General features: G+C 44.7%; 1 protein-coding gene across 6 annotated transcripts in view; it reads right to left on the bottom strand.

The window, feature by feature from the left end:
- The window catches only part of TSHZ2 (teashirt zinc finger homeobox 2), a 458377-nt gene extending 431847 nt beyond the window's left edge, over nucleotides 1-26530 (bottom strand). For all 6 annotated transcript variants that reach the window (XM_086702509.1, XM_086702513.1, XM_086702510.1 and 3 more), the window contains exon 1: nucleotides 26397-26530. In XM_086702509.1, coding sequence (XP_086558635.1) covers nucleotides 26397-26436 — 40 coding nt within the window. In that variant the 5' untranslated portion in view covers nucleotides 26437-26530. The remainder of the gene's footprint in view (nucleotides 1-26396) is intronic.
- Between the last annotated feature and the right edge of the window lie 5 nt (nucleotides 26531-26535).

The raw sequence follows: 26535 nt of genomic DNA, 5'->3' as shown, positions 1-26535 counted from the left end.
TTTTTGCCTCTTTTCTTTCAACATGAAACAGAAGAGAAGTTGGTGCTTTATTTGGTTTGGGGGCAAAACCAGAAAAAGTTTCCACGGGTAGAGTTCAGCTGCCCCGCACGATGGTAATTTTGAGCTTCCCCGTTCTTGGACACGTCAGACGTGGTGGGAAACAATCACAGTTAGAACTGGACAAAGCTAGAAGCCTCCCTCTCTCTTGGTGTCCTTTTATCTTCTCACATTATTCCTTCTTGAATGTGTTTTTAAACCTAGTTCTTCAAACAGGTCATGAATACCTCACAATCTTTTCTCTTTCCTTGACAGACATTTTGACTGTTGCCAGAAACTACCTTTGATGTGTTCCTGTAAAGAATAACACAGACTTTCCTGTTTGTCTCAAAGCTACTGAACTGAACCTTTAACTGCAGAGGACAAAATGATCTGTATTTAAAAAAAAAAATCAGCATACCATGCGCACACACACACACACACACACACACACACACACACACACACACTGCTACCCTTGTCATTATAAACCCAGACCTGGCCTCCCCAGGGCTCAACTGGTTCCTGTTATTACCTCCTTGGTTATTTTAGTAAGATTTTTAATCACGATTTCCCCAATCTCTGCTATCTGCGTCTTGAAATAGCAACAGTAATTACCAAATTTCTCTTCCCCCCCTTTTCTACTCCTGGCTGAACTGGAGAGCCGCTGAGATTTCCCCACCAAACCTCTGAACCCATCTGAGGTTCGCACATCTGTCTTTCTAAGTCAGCAGAAGGGAAAACACAGGAAGACTGTGCCTTGAACTATAACGAATCCTGGCCAACCCCCAGTTTGTGTCAGTATCTCCTGAGGAAACTTCATAGAATCAGAGCCTGGAAGAGACCTCGAGAGATCAAAAAGTCCTGAAAAACAAGGGTTCTAAGAAACTCAAGCTCACAGAATATTAAAAATGGAAAGAGCTATAGTCATTGCTGGCCTTCTATTTTTTTCTTATCCATGTTAAATTACTTTCATTATTTTCCTCTTTTCCTACTCACCCTACTTTCTGGCCTTTAAGTCAGTGTTTATCCTTCTATTTTTTTTTAAATCATCTTCTTGATTTTTGTTTTATCCCATACCACGTGTGTTATTATTTACTTCATTTGTTTTTCAAAATTGATTTCAAATGGATTCATTTGTTTTCTTTACGTTGGATTCAGCAATAATACTCATGAAACCATGGTTTTGATGTACCCATCACACTTTCCCTGTATAATACACAGAAAATTAAAACCATAACTATTAAAAAATGCGTGATTCTACCACCAAAAATTATCCTGCATGCAACTGTCTTATGCGTATCACAGGCTGGGAATGAGCTTCTGGAACAAGGACGAGCTCACTTTTCCCATTAAGAGCCAAATAGTAAATATTTTAGGCTTTGAAGGCTAGGAGACAAAATCAAGGATATTATGTAGGTACTTAGGTAACATAAGAGAAAACAAATTTCCACATTTCCCCCTCTGTTGAACATTTAAAAATGTCAAAGTCATTCTAGGTCACGAATCCTACAAAAACAGGTGGTGGGCTGAATCTGTCTCATGGGTCACAACTTAGAACCCTGCTCAAAATCACGTATCTGATATTCATTTGAATCTTCTCTGAAATTCCCATAATGGCGAGTGAGACATAAGAGGACTTATGTCACAGGATGGTTATGAAAAGGAAAACCAGTTGAAACACATTCAGTGCTTACTTAGCACACGACCTGGCACAAAGTAGTTATTCAGTTAACGTCAGTTGTGGTTCTTGTCCTTGTCGTCATCATCAGCTTCTCTCTCAATGAGGTCAATTGGTCACCGAGTACCTTGCCTGGCACACAGTAGGCACTCAACAAATGATGGACGGTGTTTTTACTTCAACTGGTTGGAAAACTGTTTCTCAGCCTTCTTTGCAGATCAGACTCAAGTGGGAGGCTATTTTTAAAAACATATGCTGACTTCCACTTCTGGAAATCGTGATGTCAAAATTTGTCCAAGAAATAATCTGAACACTTGTGTGTATGTGTGTGTGTGTGTGTGCGTGTGTGTGTGTGTGTGTGTGTGTGTGTGTGTTTGTTTTTTGGGTTTTTTTTGGGTAAGTTCTAGGGGTGATTCTGATGATTCTAACCAGAAACCTGTGTCTTCGAGGTCACTTAATCTGGACAACAGAGTCAGAAACTCCAATCCCCAAATGGCCCATCTTCTCTGCCTTATTTTGTGGCCACATACAACAGGGCTAGTGCTCAGTCCCCTTTGGAAAGTCCTATTCCATCAGTCAGTCAACAACTGGGGTTAACTGAGCACCTGTTATGTGCCAGATCTCAAGCTAATTGCTGGGGATACAGCAGTGAAGGAAGCAAAGGCCTACAATACAAGGGCCCCTTCTCCTCATCTACCCTTTTCCATGCTGGGTTTTTCTACTTAGCCCTTACACATTTAAATGTATGTTGGCTCTGCCCCATGAGAGGAGGGACCTGATATATTGTCTCCACTGTCCCCTCCCAGCCTAGAGCTGTGCTTAGCACACAGTGAGTGTGACCAATAAAGATTTATTCTAACAGGCAGAACAGGGAACTCCGCACCTCTTCGAGCGCCAAGCCGATGGCCAACCCAAGGTAGAGCGTGTGCTCAGCCTCCTTGGTGCTGGAGTTAAGGGTGGAGCATATTTTCTTGTCCAGCCCCCTCCTGGCTGTTAAATCTGAAATCCCTGCTTTAAGCCATAGTTGATCCATGTGTTCATTCATGACTGGTAAGAGGTATTAAATAGGATGATGCTCAGTATGAGGATGAGGTTTAACAAGTAGCAGTTCTGTTGCTTCATCACCTGCAAATGACTCAACAGAAGACAGTTCTAGAATGTTCTGACAATTCCTAAGGAGACAGACTGAGTAGCAAGTCACACGCATCTCCTAGTCCTCAAGAGAGGATATGCCTGTGAACGTGCATCTGATTATTGGACAAGTACTTCTTGAGCTTCTAGCATATACTAGACGCAGTGCTGGGGCCTCAGGACATGGGGACGATAAAGCCAGGCCTCTGCCTTCATGGAACTTACCGTCTAGGGGTGGGGGTGGGCAGCACGGAGAGATGGATGAGAATCAAGTAAGCCAAGAATGGTAAAATGTCAATGCTGAAAAGAACAAAGCAGAGATACACGGTACTTTCCGGCCAGTAATGGGGACGGGGGTGGGCTTGATATAATCCGAGGCATCACAGTTTCCCTGAGCAGGTGATACTCAGGCCGAGACCCGAACTACGTGAGGTGTTGGCTAAACTGAGCGGACGGAAGAGCTGGGTGACAAGGAGAACAGGACAAAGCCAGAGCACGGGAGGAGAGAGCACTGAGGGTGTCCTGCCAGAAAGGAGCCAGCCTTCCAGGGCGCTGTAGGCGAACTCTGCTCAGACATAACGCGCTCACAAATCCCCTGGGCATCTTGTTAAAATGCAGTCTCTGAGTCAGCAGGGCTGGGGCAGGGCCTGAGAATTTGCATGTGTCCAGTAAGCTCCCAGGAGACGCCAAGGCCGTCGGCCCCCAGACCGCACCGTGAGTACGAAAGTTTTAGGCCATGACTCGATCCTCGGAGCAGGGGTGAGCTTAGGGGAGGGGGTTTTCCTGATATCCCTCTGGACTCTGTGAAAGCATCTGGCAGCCCGGGAACCCTCTGGAAGCCTGTAAGGTTCAGCTGGTGTCGGTACTCCCTCGCTGAGACTTTGCAGACACCTGTATCAGTCCCAATTCTACGTGGCATCCTCACAGAACAGGCTGTCTCCGCCCGGCACAAACTCCCTCACTTGGGTGTTGCAATTCGGAAACTCTGAGGAGTGACCGCACACATGGATTTTTTTTTTCTTTCAACCAAACTAGGCTTGCCATAAAAACGTATGGATACAGATATACGTATACACACACACACATATACACACACGTCTATAGACAGTCTTTGAAATGTAACCATAGCCACACGAAGGACTGAAATGAAATCTTAAAGACACTAAATCATCTCACATTAAATCATCGGAGGATTATGAGGCTGGGATGCTTTTGTTGTTGCCGCAGGTGCCCGGGCAGACCCAGACTTCTCCCTCCAGAGGCCGTGGGATTAGACATCTCAGGACCGCCGGTCCAGTGGGCAGGCGGATGCTGAACCCACCTGGGGAGGCAAGCCCATGAGCCAGGACGGACGAGGCTGGAGAGGCGAGAACCAGGAAAGCAGCTTCCTGCACGCCACCTTCGATGCTCTCTCCCAGGCCCGCTGACTGTCTTTGCAAGACAATCTGGGTGACAAATGTGGGCCCGAGGAACACTGCCCTTGTAAGCAATCCCAGCTGCTCCGAACGAATGTCCCCAAACAAAGGTTGCACGCCACCCCTCCACCATGCTTGCCGCTCAATTTAATGACTCTCCTCGGCAGCTTTAAATCAAAGGTGGCTCCTATTAAGTATAATTACCTTTGCCAGCAGCTTGTAGAACACAGTAAGTGAGGGGCTACTAAGCAGGATGGTTTCTACAGGACATTATATATGCCTTGGGCTAAATCAACAGCGGCCAGGACCCGTAGCTTCGGATACACGTATAACTCAGCCACGAGCAAATGTGTGCTGCTGGTAGAGCATCACATACTCACATAAACACAGCGATTCCTTCGCCTACGTCAGCAGCCCAGAAACACCGCGATGCAGGAGAATAAAGTAGGAGGAAAGGCTTCTCTGAACCTTGAACGCACAGTGCCTGTTTGTTATGTCAGTTTTTCTGCAAGAAGGCAACTTGCCACCCAACCAGCTAGTCTCTGAACAAGTCCCAAATGCAGTAGAAGAAGGCAGGCAGAGTCTCGCTTTCTCAACCGCAGAATGCCCGCATCTGACTCCCTTTCTTACCCCGGGAAAGCGGGGAAGTGACACTACCCCAGCTGGCTTTGACATAGTCATTTTTCTCCCGTTCAACCTCGCCACATCCTTCATTCCTGACGTACAAAAACATTTTTTTAAAAAAAGAAAATCACGGGCATCTTTATCGTTTCAGGCTCGTCAATTCCCATTTTGCCCAATTAATAAATAAATCAACACCTGAAAGGAAAGGAAAGTTGCCAAGGACTTTTGGCCTTCACCGAAAGGAAGCTATGGTGAGCGAGACTTAACAATGTGGTTCTTTCAGTCCGGGGCCTGAAGCTCACCCCCAACTCCACGTTTATTACACAACGTGCCCGGAAGCACGAACATCTCCAAAGACATTATTCTGGTAGTTCTCACGGTTACCTCCATAACCATCACATTAACGAACATTTATTGAGCACTTACTATGTGCCATGTATGCATGAAACTATATACTCAATCTGTATAACCCCCCTGGCAACCCCACATGGTATCAGGATAATTATTTTCAAAACTGAGAACCTAGTGCTTAGAAGGTTAATAGCTTATCTAAGGTCAGACAGAAAGTAAATAACAGCCTCGATTTGAATCTTCATCTGAGTTCAAGGCCATGGGGTGTAACCCTTCAGAGCATATAGCATGAGGCTCTTGACTCTGTTGGCCCGGCATCCAGTCTCCCTTACTTTGGTAATATCACCTTGATTTTGCTTTGGTGACTGGCCACCAGCTGCTCCTGGCTCCTGCAGCACTGGGGGCCTACATGAGCAAGGCCGGCCAGTCAGAGGCCAGTGATTGGTTGGGGGAAGGCTATGCAAACCCATGTGGGCCAACGTAAACCCTGGAGCCTATTCGCTGGGGGTCCTCTGAAGGAAAGCGTTCTTCTGCCAGAATTGCTAAGTCATACGCTGCCAGGTGACCATTGTGACCATCATGTGTGAAAAGGAAGGAAGAGTCTCAGAGATAGACCTGTCCCAATCCCACCCCTTGGGTCTCTGTACCTATAGGTGCCAAGGCTGAGGCTCAGTTGAGTCATGCAGATGAGGTATAATTTATCACCAGTCCATGATTCATTAAAAATCTGGCTGAGTGCACCCTTAGAGGCAAACACTCCTGGGGTTAAATTCTAGTTGCACTATATATTTGCTATGTTAGTGTATCACGTAATAGCTCTGTGCCTCAGTTTTCATGGAAAATGGGGATATGAGCAGTGTGCCTACCTCCTTAGTTTTAAGAGGAAAGCTGAACGAAGTCAGGTATGTGTAAAGGATCCGGGGCAGTGCCTGGCATGGCTTAGTAAATATTAACGAGTCTGATTCTGATTTTTCAGAGAACAAAGCAGAGAAAAGTTTATGGTGAGGAGTGAAAAAGATCCAGTGTAGCCAACTAGGGAAAATCCAAAAACCTTTACAGAAAGTTATTGCCCTAAGAGCTGGGTAGGGGCGAGGATATGCAGGCAAGAAGGGACCTGGGTTCAGGAATGGTTCCTTGGAAGAGGTTATCCATCCTTGATGGAAGTGCCAGGGGCTGCCTGGGATAAAATCTTGACAGATCAACAATTAGACCCAGAAGTAAACACACACACACACACACACACACACACACACACACAGAGAGAGAGAAATGAGCTTGAATTCCTAGTGAGTCATAGATCATCTCCATCCATCCATCCATCCATCCATCCATCCATCCATCCATCCATCCATTTAAGACTCCCTGGCTTTGTTCTGGGTACTCTATCACTAACCTGTCAACACAGAGGCTATGCCTTCGTTATCCTCATAGTCCTGGCACACAGCACAAGGTCTTGAAAACAATAGAAATTAATAAATATCTGCTGAATGAATAAAATAATGACTCTCAAATACATGTATCCCTTTCATGAACTTATCTTCCACGAATCTGATCGATCCAACCAGCCCTCCTTCCCTCGTGTCGTTTCCATGTCTCTTTCAGGTTATTCCCGGATCGAGGTTCGTGCCCTGGAAGACCTACAGGTGGCATCAATGTCCACCAGCGAAGTTTCACGCTCAAGCCCTCACCCCACAAATTCTCCTTTGCTCCTCTGGAAACAAGAACTGCCTTTTATTTTTACTCCATGTTCCTCCCCTAGAAAATTAAAACATCTCAATCCACAAATGGTTTTGCTGAGTGGTTTATCTGTCACAGCTGTTTTCATGATGCAGGAACTCTAGGAAACCCTTCCCCTTACTTTAATTAATTTTTTTTTTCTTTTCGTAAAGAATGTTGTAAGTTTCCGTCGCTACTGTTTTATCTTGGGGGACTCGCCACTAACTCGCCCAAGTCCTTCTCTACTGCAGGAGAGCAGATCACAGTACGTGCCCCAGCATTCAAACCGAAGTTACAACCAAGTATTTCTGTTTGTTTATCGGAGTGCTGGGGCAGACGCAAAAGTTAAACCAGAGCACAAAACTTTTCTTGCGGAGTGGGTGCCCAGGGGAATACGGTCTAAAATGAAAATAAGATCACTGTTTTAAAAAGAAAAAGGAAAAAAAAAAACCCACCTCATACCGTGCATTGTTACACATTTGAAAACATCTCCATGTTCCTTAAATATTCTGCTTAGAGTACTAACAGGTCAGTCCACAGGAAATGCAAGAATACGTTATATTTTAATCAGGGCACATAAAACACTGTCTAGAATGTTATGTTGCCCAGGGGAATGCCGTGAGCAGGGAACGTTTACAAACTCCAGGTCAGTCCCCCCATTACATCACTGTGAAAAAAAGAAATTTATGAGGTTAAATTATATGGATGTTATATATTGGAACTGTTAGCCCATTCCCAAATGAGAATGTTGGCTGAAATAGCCAGATTCCCTGAGAGAAATTTTTAAGTACTTGTATTGTGGATGTTTTTATGGTAACTTTCTACCAAAAAAAAAAAAAAAAAGTGAAGACATATTCTTTGAAGATCATGAAATGAATAAAAAAAAAAAAAAGAGAGAGAGAGAAGCCTCACAACTAAAAAGTCCAAATTCCAAAAGAGAGGGCACCTAAAAGAGTTACTTATGTTCTGCTTGTCCAAAGATAATAACACAGAAGTTACTTTGTGGAACTTACTCGTGATTTATTTCATCCATTCTTCATCTAAGTGATTGGAAACACAGATGTTGACGCCATAACCTTGCTTCCAGTAAATAATTCCTCAAAGGACACACATTTGCTTAACCGTCGTCACAAGATGATAAAACTTATGAAACATTTATGGAAGCAGCAATGCAGTTTTGTTGGTTTATGGGTTTGGCAAGTTTTGAAACTCGGAGCCCCAAATTTTCCACCTTCCCTTTGCCTCCGTAAAGGGACAGTATCTTTGGGGAGGTTCCCGTACCTGGACTGGAGAGACTGCTCCCCCCCTCCCCACCTCGTTCTTTCTTTCTCCATTTGTGGCTGCAATTTGACAGTAAACAGAAGGGCTGTCGTGCCGATCTCAAAGAACAATAATTAAACCAAAGGGACAGCAGACAAAGTGCTCTGTGGGACCAACAGAGGAAGAATAAAAACCCCGCCAGGGAACTGTTTTCTTACGGTTTCGAGCCTGCTTCAGAGATAAGCAAACGTTCACATGTGCAATGTGTGTGCATTCGCGTATCCATTCAACATTTACTGAGAATCTACTATATTCAGCCCTGTGGGTGCAAATCGTGCAGGTATCTAAATATTCCAAAGGCTCCAGGAACCTTGGATGACTCTTCAATTCACTCATTTAGTCATCCGGGTATTCAACAATAACACCCACTGTAAATGAAATGGTCCCCGTGCAGAGCCTACCTTCCTGCATCAGCTACAACTGATACCCTACAAATTTAGTGCTGATTTTCCTGTGCAGGCAAATAGGTGTAACTATGGTTCTGTTTCTCAGAACCCCCAGGGAATTGTCACAGAGAGACCCCTGGGGAAATACACTGTGATGCTGGCTTCATGTTCACGGGGAAAATCCCGAAGAGCTTTGTGGTTGATTCCATTAATAGGTCAGCCTCGGTGTGAGCGTCTGCATTGACGAGGTCCACCACCAACACAAAACTCATGCATAATAAGGTCCTTCTACACTCGCTCTTTACCCCCAGACACACAAACACTCAAAGCATACGTGATCCTGCCATATGTGAAACATACACCCATGACACACACAAAAGACACACAATCACAACTCACCCCCACAAGAAAACACGCTCACAACACACACTTCGACACATGCTAAGGACGATGCTGATCTTGGTTGTGAAAAGCATCTGGTACCAACATCGACCCTCCAGATCCTGAGGTCCTACCTTATTAATATTTCTCCCCCCGAGGACTGAGCAGCTTGCCTCACTACATGTTTGCTAAACTGCATTAAAGGTCAGTCTGACTGCCTAACATGCCACACGGCCAACTGTTACGTGTGTTACGTAACACACTGTTACGGTTCACCTTGTAACACCTCTAAACAAAATCCCAGGGTCCTTCCTTTCCTAACCCAGCCCACCCATGTTTAACACCCCATGGATTCCAGGATCTGGATGGCAATGGTTGTCCGACTCGAAGCTCCATCGATTACACCCCGAGGACAAATGCAATTTCTTTTATGCTATTCACACTTCCCTTTTAACGTCTCTGTGTTCCCCACTCCACCCCAAGACGACGAATGGTCTCATGCTGGATGTACCTGAGATTCAAGCCATGTTGATGGTTGAGTCTCACGCATTATTGGGATTATTGACGTCTTTTATTTATTCAGTTTACTTGCTTCAAGCAGACATTTCACAAGCGCCTACTAGGTGCAAATGAGCCAGTTAAATTTTTGGTAAGGTAAGTGTATATTTCAGGAAAGACGCCAAGAAGTTTCAAAGTAAGAAATACTAGCTGTTTCCATAATGTTTACTTTTCTCAACTGATTCTCTTGCTAAATGCAGTAAAATTCTCACAACTGTTTTTCTCTGCATCAATTATTTATGTGACAATTGTAAAAATTCTTAAGAATATCCAATACAGGATTGTACGTAATAATGAAAACTTTAAAAATATGCTAAATGTCTATTAACAGAGGAGTTGATAAGTGTGTAAAAATACACATTCTTACGGTAGAATATTATAAAGCATATGAAAAGGAATCCACTGTATTTTTAAATCTATTCTCTCTGTCTCCCTCTTTTTTTCTTTAGCTGCCTATCTACATACTTGGATAGAGTCTACACACAGACTTAAAAATCAATGTGCAATACATAGTGTAAAAAATATTTACATAAAAATATTAAACATATACAGAAGGACAATAATGCCCCTCGCTACATATATATGCAGGCAGAATTAGAAATAATGGAGGATATGCCCACCAAAGTCTGAATAGTGCCTGCCTCTGGGGAGAGAGGGAGGGTGGGGGGAAATACTAGTATCTGCTGAGCACTTACTATCATGGAACACTGTTCTAAGTACTTAACAAGGATCTACTTTTTAAAATCCTCATAATGGTGCTTACAAGTCACTGCTCTCCTTTATGCCTATTTACAGGACTGAGGCACAGAAATTTTAAGATTGGTGTTCAAAAGTGATATAACTTTATCTGTAAAGTTTAACTCCTTTCTATCCGAAATTTACTCATCAGGTGAAAAACGCTCATCTTATTATTGACAGCTCTTCCTTTTATTCTCTACAATTGACTATCCCCATCCAATATTAATAATGAAAATGTTTACATTAAAGACAATAAAAGAATATGATTATTTCATTCCATTACTTACTAAAATAACCTCAAATCAGAGAGCGAGGCAGTTTGCCAAACTGTGTTATTACAAGACTTGCTTCAAAATGCCACCGCATTCAAAAATTAAACAACACCACCAACAAACAGATCCACAAAACCTACAACCAACAACAACTACAAATAATTGTTAGGGGTTTCCTTTTTTTCCCCCTAAGAAAGATCCTATCATGATTTCTGTTGTAAGCAACATTTTCCCTCTGAGACCCAAGCCCCTCGACCTTCACAATCATCTCTTTTTCAGATTCTTCAAAGTAATCATTTAAATGCCACCTATAATTAAATACTTACAAGTAAGAAACACCTTCAGAGACCCTGACCATAAATATTATGAGGAGCGCTAAACGGGAAATCTGGGAGGCCAGCTTTTCATTTGCTAAAATAAATAACGGGCCAGCATCATTGCACGTATTCCACATTTTTGATGGCCAGGAGGAGTCATGGGGCCTACAAGAGATTTATGGAGAACAGATGAGCAGCGTCTGATTTCAGGACACATCCGCAAAGATGCTGTAGGAAGTGGACAAGCAAAATCACTTACTGAGACACCCCAGATGGACCGTGTTCGTGGTTTTCATGTTTCTGTGATCGTGGTTTTCATGTTTTTTTCCTCCTTCTGTTTAATCAAACAGGAATGGACTTACGAAATGCCATTGTGGCATGTGGAAAGCTCAAGAGGTTTCAAAAATCATATATATATATGTGTATATATATATATATTTTTTTTTTCATCTTCATAGGCTCAACTTTTAAAGGTGGCGCTTTGGATTTAGATAAGCAGGATGATGCTCTTTATTTATTTATTTTTTTCTGTGCCACAACTGACTGACTTCAACCTGGAAGAAACCCTAAATTTCAGTTCGCGCCCTTAGTCTGCACGTCTCTCTCCCAGCCTGGGGACGTTTGTTTACGTGATGCTCAGCTATTGAGCATTAACTACTGTGAGAAGCAATGAAACACAGTGTCTGAGTACTCGGCCTTTGGTAGGCAGAGCCGGGTTTCAATGTCTTGTTTGGAAGCTTATGTGATCTTCAAGCTATTTGTCATTCGTAATTCTCTCATCTCTTCAATGGGCCCATAATAACACTATCTGGCCTTCAGGATGTCATCGGGAGAGACTTTATGTAGATGGCCTGCATGAAGTCCATGCTCTGTAAATGTTAACTAGTAAGGGTAGACTTTCTGGTTTGGCATCGTGCGGGTCGACAAGCGGTATTTTATGTTGACGGTATGATGTTGACTAGGTTGACGGTCACTGTTGCATTATGACAGCGACAGTTAGGACTGGCATCATCTTCCTCGTCACCGCCATCATCATTTTGGTCCCATTTGCTCACGGAAGCCCAGATGACAGACAGAAAGGGCTCAGAAATCTCATTGTTGGGAGGAACCAGGAAAGAAAAAAGAGGGAATTGATGAAGGAGAAGAGCCATTGAGGAAAGTAGGAGAAACTATGAAACAGAATGAGATGGTGAAGGAGGCACCAAAGAAAAAAAGCTAGGTTTTCTGCCCTCCCATTCTGTAGCGTTTCGGGAATTTCAGAGACTGTAAGAAACAAAAAAATCAAGCTCTGGGCGATTCCTTGTGTTTCCTTCTTGTCTCTTGACTCTGGTATCTAGGGTGCTGGCCAACTCCCGGGCAGACAGGGCCCCTATTCTATATTGGCTGCGTTGCTTGTCTTTCAACTTAGCTGAAGGATTCTCTGGGCTCTGATGTTCCGTGCTATGACTAGGTAGATAGATGAGCGAATGGATGCATTTCTCTGTTGAAAGGCATCAGGGCAAGTGGTCCCCCCATTTCTAAAAACTAGGCGATTGCCACAAGAGACTGAAAGGAGAGAGTGCTTATATATTTTCTGTTGACTAAAAGCCAAAAGTGGATATGGATCCCCTTGGGTAATTTTTTAAATGTTTTGGCATTCCGAATTGGGAGAGAGAGGGAGGGAGGGAGAGAGAGAAAGAGAGTAGAAAAAGGAAGAGGGGGAAGACAGGATCTGGCTTTGGTTTTTACAGCATCCTTCTGGCTGCCATGTGATGTATTAGAGACCAAGGCTTCAGGCAGTTTGACCACGCAGGAGGCTATCTACTTAGATTCCCGCCCCCCATATCCTGCAATTCAAAGCCATGGTGGGTGCTTCAAATACAGATTCAGGGGCCTCTGCCCCATCCTGTGGAATGAGAACTGCTAGGCCCCGGCCTGGGACTCCGCAAGGTTGCACTTTCGCCGGTTTTCCAAGTGATGACGACACCAAGTAAAGGCGAGAACCACCCCTCTATTCCACATGCCAAACCAGAACGTTATTCCCAATTCCTCCGTATCTGCAAAGTTTCCTTCGCCAGTAAAGGCTCTCCAGTGTTTCTCTCTGATGTTCTGACGGGGGGGGGGGGGGGGGGGGGAGTTCCTTCTGGTGTTCAAAGTGTTTTGAAGTTTTACTGAAAGCCTCTGTCTTCCGGGTGTTCCTTTGACCCAGATGCAACTTGGCAGCCTTTGGGCACATCTGGGTCATGAATCCCCTGCCCTGTCCGGGTCCTGGGCAACCACAGGGTCCTCCCAGCTAGTCATTCTGCCCCATCCTCACAGTCTGTGCAACTCCCTGCCCCCAACTATTGCTTTCTCTATATATTTCCTTACAGCGTCTCCCTCTTTAATGTCCTCATGTAATTTTATTTTATAATGAAAATTTATGTCCCCACAGTCCGTGAAAACCCAGCATCATTTGCCGTTAACGATCAGAAAAGGAAAATCCAAGCGTTACTTGAAAAAGTCTCTGAATTCGAGGTCTACCCTCTCTGATAAAGGGGCATGAGACAGCTGTTTAAGGCAGGCTAACACCAACTAAGACTTGCTTCTTGATTAAATCAGAGGGGTTGAAAACAGTGTTGGAAAAGGAACATCATTTGCACTTAGTGCGTGAGTCCGTGCTGCTTAAAACTATTTACCACCAGTGGTACGGCCGCCCATAACGGAGCAGCTCTGGCTTTAAAAGCCTTCAGGAATAGGCTTGCTTTGCTCACTGAAACCCTGCAGAAAGCTCTGGCAGGCCTGGGCAGAGGAGATGGCCATCTGGAGTGACCACTAGAGGAGGCCATGGTACCAGTCAGGGGTCTTGTTTGGCCCCTCCCCACAGAGACGCAATTTTGTCTCCTGGGGTTTTCTCCCTGTGACTGCCAGTCACCATGCCCCCATCATTCATTCTATCAAATCACACTGATTGAGCACCAACTACGTGCCAGGCTTTGTGGACGGGCGGCAGGTAAGACAGAAGGCAGGTCCCTTCACGGTCATGAGCTCAGACTCGCGGTCATGATTATCGAGCACTTACTATGTGTGAAGCACTGTTCTAACTGCTTTGCAGGGGTTCATACTGTGCTCCCCAACAACCCAAGGGGGAGGTTGTATGACCGCTACGTTACCAATAAGGAAATCAAGGCATGGAGAGGTTTATTAACTTGTTACCATAATGACTAAAATGTATTGACCACTTACCTTGTACAGGGCACTTGTGCTAAGCACGCCCTCTGATTTGTCTCGGTGAATCCTTGTAAAAACCCCATGAGATGAGTTCTTCTATCGGGTCTATTCTGCTAATGAGGAAATTGGAAGTCCGGGAGGTAAAAGTGCCTAAGGTCATACAGGGAGGAAGTGACCCTTTGGAGAGAAATCGACTCCAGGGTCACCCCCTTGCCCTGACACTGTGTCATCTGATGGGTATGTGGAGCTGGGGAAAGGCGATTCCAGGACTCCACGAAATGTGCTTGGAAGAGGGCCCTTTCCCCCTCTACAGTCAATTCTAGAATCAATGCACCTTCAAACGTTTTCCCTCGTTTCCAGTCTGGCTCAGAGAATGATAGACTGACAATTTTCAGTAAGAACCTGGTATATAACTACAGGGGAGAAATAAACGAAGGAATGAGGGAATTAGAGTTAATAGGATAAACCCAGGCCAGTATTTCAGACACACCTCTCAGGATACGCCACGGCCACCTGCCATCCTCTGCACATCTTGTCCGACTTTGGACTGAGTCTCTCACCTTCCCCACCATCGGTCGGGTCCAAGATGGCGGCAGCTTTGGACCGGACTGACACAGGGGCCTCCTACACGTCAACCTGCCTGCAGCCTTGCTCTCTGATACATCACACGGCAGCCAGAAGGACGCTGTAAAAACCCAAGCCAGATCCTGTCTCCCAAGCACGCCCGCCCCCCAGGGCACAGCTCCTTAGAGGTCTGGGGTCCTAGAGGCTTGGCGGTGGCCTGTCCTCCTGTGGGGACCCCACACCATTCCTCTAGGCTCCGCCACCCTGGCCACCTTGCTGCCTGCCGGCCCCCGCCTTGCTCCTGGCCCACAAGGTCACACGTGTCCCCAGTGGGCACGGGGGGGGGGGTGGCACTTCTCTCCCCGCGACGTCCCTCAGAACCCAGCTGCAATGTCACTTGCACTGAGAGGCCTTTTCTGGCCCTCCCATCCAAGACGGCGCCCCCTCCCCTGGTGGCCTACGCCCTGCCCGCCTTTGGGCCTCTCTCGGGCACACGCCACACACCGGCATATGACCCCATGCACCCGCTCACTTGTCTGGGATCTCTGTCTGCCACACTAAATGGAAGCTTCAAGAAGGCAGGCCTCTGCCAACTTCCTTCAAGCCTCCGGTTCCAGCACCTCCCGCGGTGCCTGGTGCATAGCAGACCGTCAGTAACATCGGTTAAATAAAGATTTCAAGGCAGGCGGCCCAAACTCCCACCTGCTCTCGCCACCCAGATCCCAAATCCCTTTGTCCTGAGATACACCTTAACAGGCACCAGCCAGCCTCCCTTCTCCCCTCTCCCAGACGCTAATCTGAAGGTGACAATTAAAAAGTGGAGAAGGCGTTACCAGGAAACAGCCTGTAGCCTTCTCCCATTAGCTTAACAACCCCTAAGCTTTGCCGCCTCTCCTGGGGCCTGAGGGGATGAACACAGGTTTGCCCTGGGGGAGGGGCAGTTGCCCAACCCTGGGAGGCTGCGCACCTGGAGGGCAGAGGGAGAGGTCCAGCTCAGGGGTCAGAAATGAGGATTCCCCAGCCCCTCCACCAACATCAGGGACCCTCCCTCTGAGGGTCTTGGCTTAATGAGGAAGGCTACTAACCCATATCGGCAGCAAGCACTGTGTACGAGATGAATACGTACTGTTTACTGCAAAAAGGCGAAATGCCTGCTCTTCGCGCGAAGGCAGATGATGTCATGATGAGCAAAATGCAAGTTCATTACCAAAATCACTGTCTTTTTGTCATTAGTATTTTTTTAACTGATAAATATTCAGAGTGCCGTTCTGATCATGATTGGTACCTAGGTCTGCCAAAAAAAAAAAAATGTTAGATGTGTAAAAGAGATCCTTCTACTCAAAAGTAATTAATTAGTATACAAAGTAGTACACTAATTAAAGTATTTATTCCTTTATTTACAGCCTCATTTATTCATTCATCGGGAAATATTTATTTAGTGCCTAATAGGTACCAAGGACTAATTCAAGAGCCTAGATTTTTTTTTTCCCCCTAGAATCCCTACAGACAAAAAATAACAACAGGAAGCAGGAGCAACATGAGCGTTTAGGAAAAAGATCTTGTGTGCGTGCCAGGGACTGCACCGAGGGTTTTCTCTACGTCGCATTACCTAACCGTCCTGACCACAACGGGAGGCGAGAGATATCCTGTGCCCACTCGACAGATGAGGACTTGGAGGGCAGCAAGGTTAAAGAGCTTCCCTTCAAACACTGCTGGCCAGTTGAATAGGCAAGCCCTGCGACCCCGTCCCCGATCGGCTTGGCTCTTAACATTTGCTTTTCAACAGCCTCCCCCGTTTGGCTGACCAGGCACCGGGCAATCCCTCCATAAAGGCTGGGTTTGTGCTTTTATCTCCATGTGCTGCCTCCATGGTTCTGACCATCCCACTCACCATCACTGAGGGGCCAGGGGGGCAAACTGAACCCAATCCACTGGCCACAACAAGTGCCTATGTTCTGTTGAACACCCAAATGGATCACATCGCTTCCCTTCTGGAAACCCTCCCTCCCCTCACACTGAGACCCACATAGGGAAAGCCACACCAGACCTGCCCCCGCCCACCTCCCCTGCCTCTTTCCTTATACCTCCTCCCCCATTTTAACCTGCCCTGGCCCCACTGGACCCCTACATATTCCTCAAAGAGGCAAGTCAATTCTGGTCATAAGTGCTTACTGCTTCATTTGCCTGAAACATTTCTCCCAGATCTGTGCTCGGCTGGTTCCTCGCTTTTTGTGCAGGGCTGGTCAAGTGTTGGCACCTGAGGAATACCAGCTCTGACCATCCTGTATAAAAAGGCAACCCTCCCATCCCTCTTCATTCCATTAATGCTAGTGGATTTTTATGAAATGCAGTTAGAACTATTTAATGTTGTATTATATATTTATCTGTGTATTAGCTTTCTGGTCTTAAAAGAATTATATCTGTGGGAGGGCATGGGCTTTTCTGCTGTGATACACCAGCCCCTAGATCAATGCCCGGCAGACAGTAGGTGAGCAGGTCAACATCTGTTGAATGAATGAATGCACAAATGCACATCCATACACAAGAAGGAACCCTCGAGAAAGAACCGACTTCATATATGGGAGAGGGCCCGAGATTCTATTTGGAGATGCCACTGAAGGCAGCATCCTCCGTCAATGTTCTCAGTACCCTCCCCGCAGGCTTAGACTTCACAACAGATGCAGGGAAAGAATAATAGGAACGGGGCCCTTCCTTGGCAAATGACTATAGCTATTCCAGATAAAATATCACAATAGATTAAGTGTATGGGCTTTGGAAGCAGGGAGTTTAAAACCCAGCTTGGCCACTGCATGACCTTGAACGGGCTGCTCTGCAGGTTTCTCAGATCGCCATCAGTAATAGGGATTACACTGGCATCTAATGCATAAGAATGTTAGAAGGATAAAACTTGGCTCAGACGTCCCCCCTGGGACAGGTCTCTCCCCTGGCCATCCACACTTGTATTGCCAAACTCCCACTCTTCAACTTTTGCTTTTTTGAAACCACTGTCATCATGGAGTTTCTTTTCTATATGAAATTTATCTTTTTTTTTTTCTTTGTTAATTTACTTGCATGTTCTCCTGCTTCCCCTTCCTGGAGGGTAAGATCCCCTATTCATCCTATTAACTGCCCCTGCCTCCTTCCCCGGGAGGCAGGTGACCAGAACAGAACCTGGCACGTAGTAGGGACTCACGAAATAACTGCTGTTTAAATAAATGAAATATAAGCACTTGGTAAAGTGCTTGGTATATATAATAAGCACCTCCATAGTGGGAGGTATCGTTATTGCCACTGTTGTTATAGTTGTTGCTGCTAGTGTTATAATTACTATCTATTGGGAAAGAAATATTCTTTTGAGCCGGCACGGGGCTCCAACCATTCCCTCTTCATTCTCAGAAAAGGCTAAAACCCTACTCAGTGACTGGATTTCCAGTTTGAAAAACCAAAATGCACCCATGTCTGACTTCTTTCAAGCCCCGGCCTCCTAGTCTCATGATATTTGTTGGTTGCTCATTTCGTTTCTGGTGTAAATGCTTCATGGTCTGGCTATTCAGGGTGAAGATACACTACTGTCAGGTTTGACCCCTAATAGTTTCAGTGCACTTTCTCAGCCCCAGTCTCATATAATCCTTTCAAAAACCCTGGGCCTTAAGAAGAACTATGATTACCCCCATCTTACAGGTTAAAAAGTGGGGGGGGGGGGGGGGGGGACCGAGATTTGAGCGGCTTGCCCAAATCTATAAGGCAAAGAAAAGGAGTAGACCTAAGGATTTGAACTTGGGTCGTTCTGACTCCTGAACTCACGTTCTTACTCCTGAAGCAAGGTTTCTCTCTCGAGCTTGCTCAGGGCCGCACAATGAGAGTGGGCAAAGCTGGAACCATTACCCAAGTCACTTCCTCCTGTTCTAAGGCCCCATCCACAGTCTCATACCTAACCTCAAGAGGGAAAACAAAAAGAAGCACAAAGCCGTGGACCCAACGTCCTAATAAAGGAAACCAGCCGAAGGCAGCTCTCATATAAAACGAGCTTAGAGCTTTTCATTTTGGAATTTCTTCTGTACCAAACGGTACCGAATCTCCCCCGGCCTACGAGAAAGGGGCTTCTAAATACATAGACAATTCTAAGAATCCGATAAATTCAAGTGATTTAAAGTAAGCCCTTTGCAGTTTGTATAGAAATATTTACATGCCGCTGCTCTGGCTTACCCAAGTCACTTCTCCCTTATAGAACACCTTGACCTTCCGTGTCCTTTTTGAATTGTCCGCGTCACCAGATTTCGTGGATTTTTCGTGATGCAGGAAAGCGTTTGGGAAGTTTCTTCCAAATTCATGACAGACAGAATGGCCGCTGACAAGAGCTTTGATCTCCTTCTGCCCTTTGTAACTATTTTCATTGAAAACAATAACTGTGTTCTGCCCACCTTAATATCTAAACTGGGTAACTTCCATAGAAATGACTTAGATGGAGCTTTAAGAAGAAAGCTCAGGGGTGATTTCAGAGTATTCATTCAGTTCTGAAAGCACTCAACTAATTAAGACCCGTGATCTTAATTTCTGGACTAACAGAAACTGCAGAACGATGTCTTTTTTTTTTTTTTTTTTTTTTTAAATCCACCTTAGCATTACGGCAGCTTTATGGAAACATGAGGCTTTTCCTTTAGCATAAATGGACACTACAGCTTTTCAATTAAATTAGTCTTTGGAGAGAGAGAGAGACAAAAGAGCTAAAAAGCTCCTTAAAAATCTTCCCTGCTCTGCAACTTTTCATGTGCCAAGGGGAGATGTGTAGTTAAAATGCACTGTTATTCTCTTCTTACCCTGCCGAACAAAGTTTTCGATCTTGAACCCTGAGCTAGCTAGAATAACCTGTCGAGATTTTACTATAATTTTGTGTGCCCACGTTTGGGTTTCTAAAGCTATTTTGCAAACAGGGACGTGTGCTACGGTGTCCTGTGTCCTGGTCCATCCAGAGAGAACTTTATTAGGTAGACCCTGTTTAAGGTCGAGGAGCAGGTATGACGATACTGAAACTGTTGTTTTTGTTGTTTTTAAACAACACGGATAGAAAGGGAACTCTTAGAAAAATTCAAGACAAATGCTTTCAAATATCCAGGTTTTTTTTTTTTTTCCTGTGTAATTTCTCTAAATTCATTACCTCTAAAAATACCGATATATTAATAACAGCATTATCTGGCCATGCCTCCTGAATTTTAATTTCTAAAATTTTAACCAATTTTAGGCCTCGCTTTGGCATCATGGCGTACTGGAGGATGCCCAGAGGGCATCTTTTTTTTTTTTTTTTCTTTCTGCAGAGGAAATGCAAAAGGTTCAGAGGCAACACATGAAAATTCTACAGAACCATTTTAATGACTTTCAAGTCTCTTCAAATTATTTTATCACTTCACCCACAGAGTTTGCTTTGGAAACAAACATATCAGCAATTCCCACTTGGCCTCTCAGATTCCTATTCTGTGTGTCTGTGATGCAGACAAAGTCTTCAGAGGGGACCTAAGTCCTACACCCTCATGAAGGCCTCCCTGTTGAAGTGAGGGGGGGAAACCACCCCACTGGGGACACTCCAGACTGGTGTCCAAGTCAGATGCCAAACCATGTGTTTACGGAGGCACTTTCCCGTGAGTTCGCATAGTCCGGAAGTGGATATATGGGCTGTGAAAGGACCGAATTTTTATTACCATTTCTTAGAGACCAGTGTTTCTCGAAACTACCTTTCAATTAGCATTGCAACACCTAAAACAAACGAGTGACTGAAAGGTCAGTAATACCAAAAAAAAAAAAAAAAAAAAAAAAAGAAAGAAATGGTAAATCCAGTGAAAATCGGCTTCTATGATACAGGCCGGTAAATATATGGTGTTTTTTTTGTTTGTTTGTTTTGTTTTGTTTTGTTTTTTCTTACTGCAATATCCAGGCAATCAAGCAAACCCTCTCAATGAGGTTGTTTCTTATGTGGCTAGAATGACTAAGCTCATTTATAATCAAAGAGCTGCTCACCAAAGGTCACCCTAAGGAACAGGAGAATTTCTAACTTGAAATGGAATTTATAAAACTCAAAATAATAAAAAAAACTACAAATTGTTACCAATTACTGAAAAATGGATGTAAAAACATCCAGGATGAACAGGCTCTAAGAAGGCAAGAGAATTGAATCTCCCTGATACAGACGACAGGAAAATATACTATGTATTTGTCACGTTAGAAAATGAAAATAAATTTCTCCCACGTAAATAAAAATAGAAGTGCAGTCTCAACTTGCGAAGCAATAAAATTATTTGTGTGCCAAGCTTCTTTTAATACCACTGTAATTTTTTTTTATAAAAGTCGCTCGATTTGATTGTAATTAAATATGTAATGAAAAAGCAGTGCTTCAGGGAAGCGATACAACCCTCTCTGTTAGTTTAATGTATTTCCAACTGACTTTGCATCAAACAAAAATGATACTCTGTGGATGCCTGGTCTTAATATAGAATTTGTTAGGCCATCCTGTGCTTTTTAAAGGGAACTTGGGTGCATGCAGACACGCCTTTGAAATAGTGGCACAGTCTTCCCAGACCTTGACATACCTAAATAAAATTGATGGTAAGCATACAGTGACGGAAGGGAAGATCTAGTCTGGTCATTTAACTCATGTTAGCTAATTACAGACCCCGCACCAACACGAACAGGTTTTCTTCCTGGCTGATTTTCCTAAGCTGAGCTGCAGAGGAGCAGAAGTGTATCGTTTCAATGGCCTTAAATAATGCCACGCGCAGTGCCCCTTTAAAACCTGCTCAAGTGAGAGAAGAATCCCCCAGCCAGTGGGAAGAGAAATAGATGAACCCAGGTACATTATCCGCTTGGAGAAATTCCGTCAAAGGCGTCACCTGGGATGAAACGAAAGCATAAGCCTCTGTTGGAGAATGTGACAAAAGGCAGGGTGCTCCCAGGCACAGACCTGCTACACAGATGCCTAGGAGGTATTTGTTGGATGTGAAGGTTTCCCAAACGGTAGCAACAGAACCGAGGTGACTGGGAGAAAAATCAGTGTAAGGTGGCAGAAAAATAAATGCATGGTAGTTCCGAGGAACGTTTCTACCCTCCTCAAAAGTAGCCTTCAATCTCCAACCCCCAAGCCTCAAGAAGATTTTCATCCTGCAGAAGTTTCTTCAGAGTCCCCTCCCCCTTCCCTACCTTCCACTAGAACTCCCTGTCACTTGCAATCTGCTGATTAGGGCTAATGTATTGTGTCCTGATATGGCAGATTAAAAATGAAATCAATAAATGCCTAAAACAAATGGGCTTTTGAGATGTCCCATTCAATCTGGGTCTTTAAGGGTGAGGTGAGAAGTGAGAGAAGGAAATCAGGAAGGGAGCTGGGGAAGGGACCACTTAAGTAATCAATTTCCATCCAAAACGCTCCGGTGCAGGATGTGGTTTTCCGTGGGACCTGTCCTTCCTTTTTCAGGGATCTGTCTTAAATAACAAGAAGAGCCAGAACAGTTCGAGCTGCTGCGCCCCTCTGGGGGTGTGTGTGTTTATTTTTTCCATTCATCTGTTAAAAACGTACTGTTTGGGTAAGTGAATGGGGTCTATAGCATGTAGTATTTAAATCTGCAAGACGTGAACTTGTCTTTCTGAAGTATGTTTAAATAAAGTGAGAGTGCCAGGGTCCCGACTCTACCCAGATTCCTATTCCCTGGAATCCCATCCCACTTGCCAGTAAATTAAACGTGAACTTCACCATGAGTGGCCTGCCGCCTCCCCACCCTGCTGGTACAGATTGCTAGGACCTCAGTGGGTTCACCCAGGCACCAGCTCTCAGTAGGCTGAAAAGGCTATCGCTGGGGTCAACTCCTGCTCCACTGCAGGATTCAGAACTGTCCCTGATGAATATGTTTCCCATGTAAATAAGCTATGCCATTAAGGTGCAAATTGTAACTTTTAAGTAATGATTGCTAATAGTCTAATGTTTACTGCCACACAAGGACATTCATGAAAACAAAATCTGCATTATTCATCTCCATATTAAATAAACAAAATAAATTGAGGGAGCCTTCTTCCCTGAGAGACTTTCCTCAGATCTGGATTATCAGATAGTTTAGGAGAGTCAGCAAGAAGGAGACATTTAATCTCTTTGGGCTGAAAGAAGCAGAATCCTGCAACTTACGCGTACATTCGATATTCACAAGCCCCAAAGATCGTGCATTCGACTACAATTGGCTGGCATTATATAAAAACAATAGTTCAGGGTGGTAAAATAAAATATACGTAATACACATGTCTGTGTACAGAGGCTATGACAGATTGTAGAAAATAGAAGGGTTTGCAGCGTAAGTCTGCAATTTAAAATTTTTAACTACGCTGAATTCTGCAAAATACAAACAAATCAAAACACTGCTCTGTTTTATTTTACCTCTCTGCCATCTTCTCTATCTGCCCTAAAATGGAGAGGGGGGAAAGATGCTGATAGAAAATCCCACAATATTCTCAGGTAAAAGTGGATGCATTTTAGTGGTGAGGGAAATATACATCCAAGGAAGCCAGCACACACACTAACACATACACAAACCCCTGGGGTACTATAGGCTGTTTTCTGAACTTTTTTTTTCTTGCCCGAAGTAATAGTATGGTGGAAAAGCATAGCTTTAAAAAGCCAGGAAGAATGACATTTCAGAGGGAAACAGAGGGAAATGTTCTGACTTAGCTGTTTCCTTAAAGAGAACTGCCTACCTCACATCCCTTCTTTTAAGGCGGTGGGGGGGGGGGGGGAGGTGGGGTGGGTAGAACAAAACAAATAAAGACCGAGATTCCCCATCACTTATAATATCATCTTGTTCATTCTATCTGCATACCTGCTTTATTAGAAAGTTCTGTAACTGATTCCCTGAACCATGGAACTTAAAACTAATAATGCAAAGAAACCAAATTGCCTCGAACAGTTCTTGGGAAGGAGTTTCAGCTCTGATTCACTCACAGGCTTTTTCTATCTTACATTATTCATTAATCAAGCTAGAAATCAAGCTTTCAACATCAGTCCATGGGAGTAATTACTTACAGTTGTGCATTGCGTTTAATTTCAGGCAGCGATAAAAGTTAGTACGGCCACAATCCTGGAACCCACCTTGTTCTTTTCCCTTCATGACCAACTACCTAAAGAATCCCAAAGTGGCTAACTTTGCTCATGGATCGCCACCTCAGCTACAACGGAAGACAGCACCGATGACTTTGGAGGAAAGAAACACCGCAAAAAGAAAAATCTGTTTTATTCATATGTGAGCAAATAAATACTGTAAGAAGGGCCTCCTTGCATGCAGTAGGAATGATTCCCTTTCAGCTCGACAAGGGTTTCTGCTTTCTTCAGTGAAAATAATAAAGCCATGAAAACAAACATAAAGACACCAGGAATATAATGGGCTAGTGAACTGAAACTGGAGTCATAACTTTCAAACGCACACACACACTACAGTAAATAGACAAGCCAGTTCCAATAGATACCAGCTTAATGAAAAGGATCTAATTTAAATAATGTGATACAGCATTATGTTACTACACCTGGATCCTCATTGATCAGAGGATAATTATAATCAAAGTAGTGCAATTCTGAGCAATGCACTTTTTGTAATGAGCTAACCAAAGGAGACATGTCCAGTCATTCTGGTAATTTAAATTACTGCCTAGTTGTTGATGGCCTTTACCGGAACAACAAGGGGGGAAAAAAAAAGAGTAATTTTCAGGGCAGTATCACTTCTTGCTGGACTGTTGCCCAGAGTTTTCTTTTGGGACAATAAGGACGTTATCTCTAATCATCTAGCTACACGAAAACTTGGGTTGTTAGAGCTAGAAGGAGCACGCTTACTTTTCCTGGGTCTAGAAGGCCAGTGCACACCCCAATGCTGTCAGATTGCAAAACAATCTTAAGTTTTAACAAATAAGCGGTTGAAATGTAGACACGGACAGGAGCAGGAGGGAGAAACGGTTTTCAAAAGAGGTAGCCAGAGTTGCAGAAAAGAACACCTCACTGACGAGGCAAGCTCTACATATATATGGCACTAAGAATATTGCAATTAGTTTGCTCTTTGGGAAACAGTTGGAAAACACACGAATCAAAGCTTTATAAATGATATTTCCGCACGCAATTTGACCCAATCTACGCGTGGTTACGGAAGCAATTCTGCGCTCTGGAGGGAAGATAGCTGGGGATATTTCAAAGCACATGGACTGCCATTCATGCTGGAACCAAGCCATGGTGGAGGATGAACTTGGTGGTCCAGCCTGTTCAGACGCAAACACCCACTTTGCTCAGATTTGCGACTAACTTTGGATTTATTCTAAGGGTGGCTTTATAAAGTTTACAAAAGTGTTCCACTGAACTTCTTCCTAATGTTTCACTCCCGTTACAACAGAAGGAAATGTGTTTTGGGTCTGCCGAACACCAGCCTTCACTGATGTCCCCTAAAGCATGAAAGTAAAGACAGAGAAGGGGGGGGGGGCGGCGGTAAGAACTTCAGCTTTTTGCTAAAGCCCTGATTCAACAGAAGGACACAAAGAAATAAAAACGCCCACATTAAAAGCCAAACAAGATAATAATTGTGCATGTCTGGCTCTGAATCTAGAGGGCAAGGCTTGCGTCACTGGTACTCTGAGTTACCATGGTGAGTGATTTATTGATATATATCAAGAATGAATAGATCAAAGGCAGCGAGATGACAGGTGATCAATCAAATGTCAAATCAAAACTAGCAATCAAGTGGAAAGCTGATTTTTCAGTGGGTGGGTCTGGCAGGAGAAAAATGAACTTTCATATTACACTTCCGAGAAACAAAACCCCAGCATACTATTAAAAAAGCAATTAAGCAACCCAAAAGGAAAAAAAAAATCCTTTAGAAGGTCTATTGTACTGATCCATTAACCTGTTCCTCTTTTGGGGGGAGGGGAAGGGGTTAGTAAGGAAAGATTCAGATGGGATACCCTACAAATCAATTTACAAAGTTTGCAACTCTCTCTGGGCAAAGAAAATCCTGAGCTGTTTCAATGTTCTATTGGGCATTTTCCCTTTTCTTTTCTTTCTTTCTTTCTTTCTTTTTCTTTCTTTCTTTCTTTCTTTTTTTTTTTTTTTTTAAGAGAAAGAGTGATTAGATTTCCAAGCATATTTAGAAAGCACATTGAAAGGTTCATTCCTTTCCTGGGGTGGGTTTTTTCCACCTTGGCGATCAAAGTTAGTCTCCTTGCTTGCCCCAAAGCCAGCCTGCAGCCCAGGGCTCTGGCATGCCTCACACTTCGGCGCCCCAAACCCCAGCGAGCGCAGACGCTGTCCCTCGAGGCCAGAAGCCACTGGCACTGACCACGCGGAGGGATGCGGGGGTGGACGGACTGTCTCCCTACCCCGCACCCCAAATCCACAACCCAACTTTGGCCGGAGAGGCAAGAAACAGACTGGGAGAAAGTTAGGGGTGGGGTAGAGGGTGGAGGAAAAAAAAAGTTTAAGGAGGGAAGGCTTGGTGGGACAGCTTCCCCCCCACCCAAGCGGAGCCTGCAAAGGGGAGGATTTGGGAGATGGGAGAAGGAGAGAGAGGGGATGGGGTTATTCGCGGGGCAGAGAGGGGCGCCCGGCGCGAACTCCCCCCACAGCTCAGGGGGTGGCGTCCTGGGGCACCCGGGGGCTGGGAGGGCGGGCGAGGAGCTCGGTGCGCCCCGCAGCCCCGAAGCGGAGCCGAGTCTCTTACCTGCCGCCCGCTTGGGTGCCTGCTGTTTCCTCCTTGGCATCGCTCTACTTCGCTCCAGTCCCACTTCTGGCGCCCCAGCCCCGAGCCGCGCGCGGGGGCCCGCTGCTCGCTCGCCTCTCTGGGTGTCCTCCGCCTCCTG

Source organism: Puma concolor, chromosome A3 (assembly GCF_028749965.1).
Source record: "Puma concolor isolate L17-30 chromosome A3, mPumCon1.1.hap2, whole genome shotgun sequence".
Classification (NCBI taxonomy): domain Eukaryota; kingdom Metazoa; phylum Chordata; class Mammalia; order Carnivora; family Felidae; genus Puma; species Puma concolor.
Note: the sequence above shows the minus strand (reverse complement) of the source record. Positions and strands in the feature narration are given on the sequence as shown.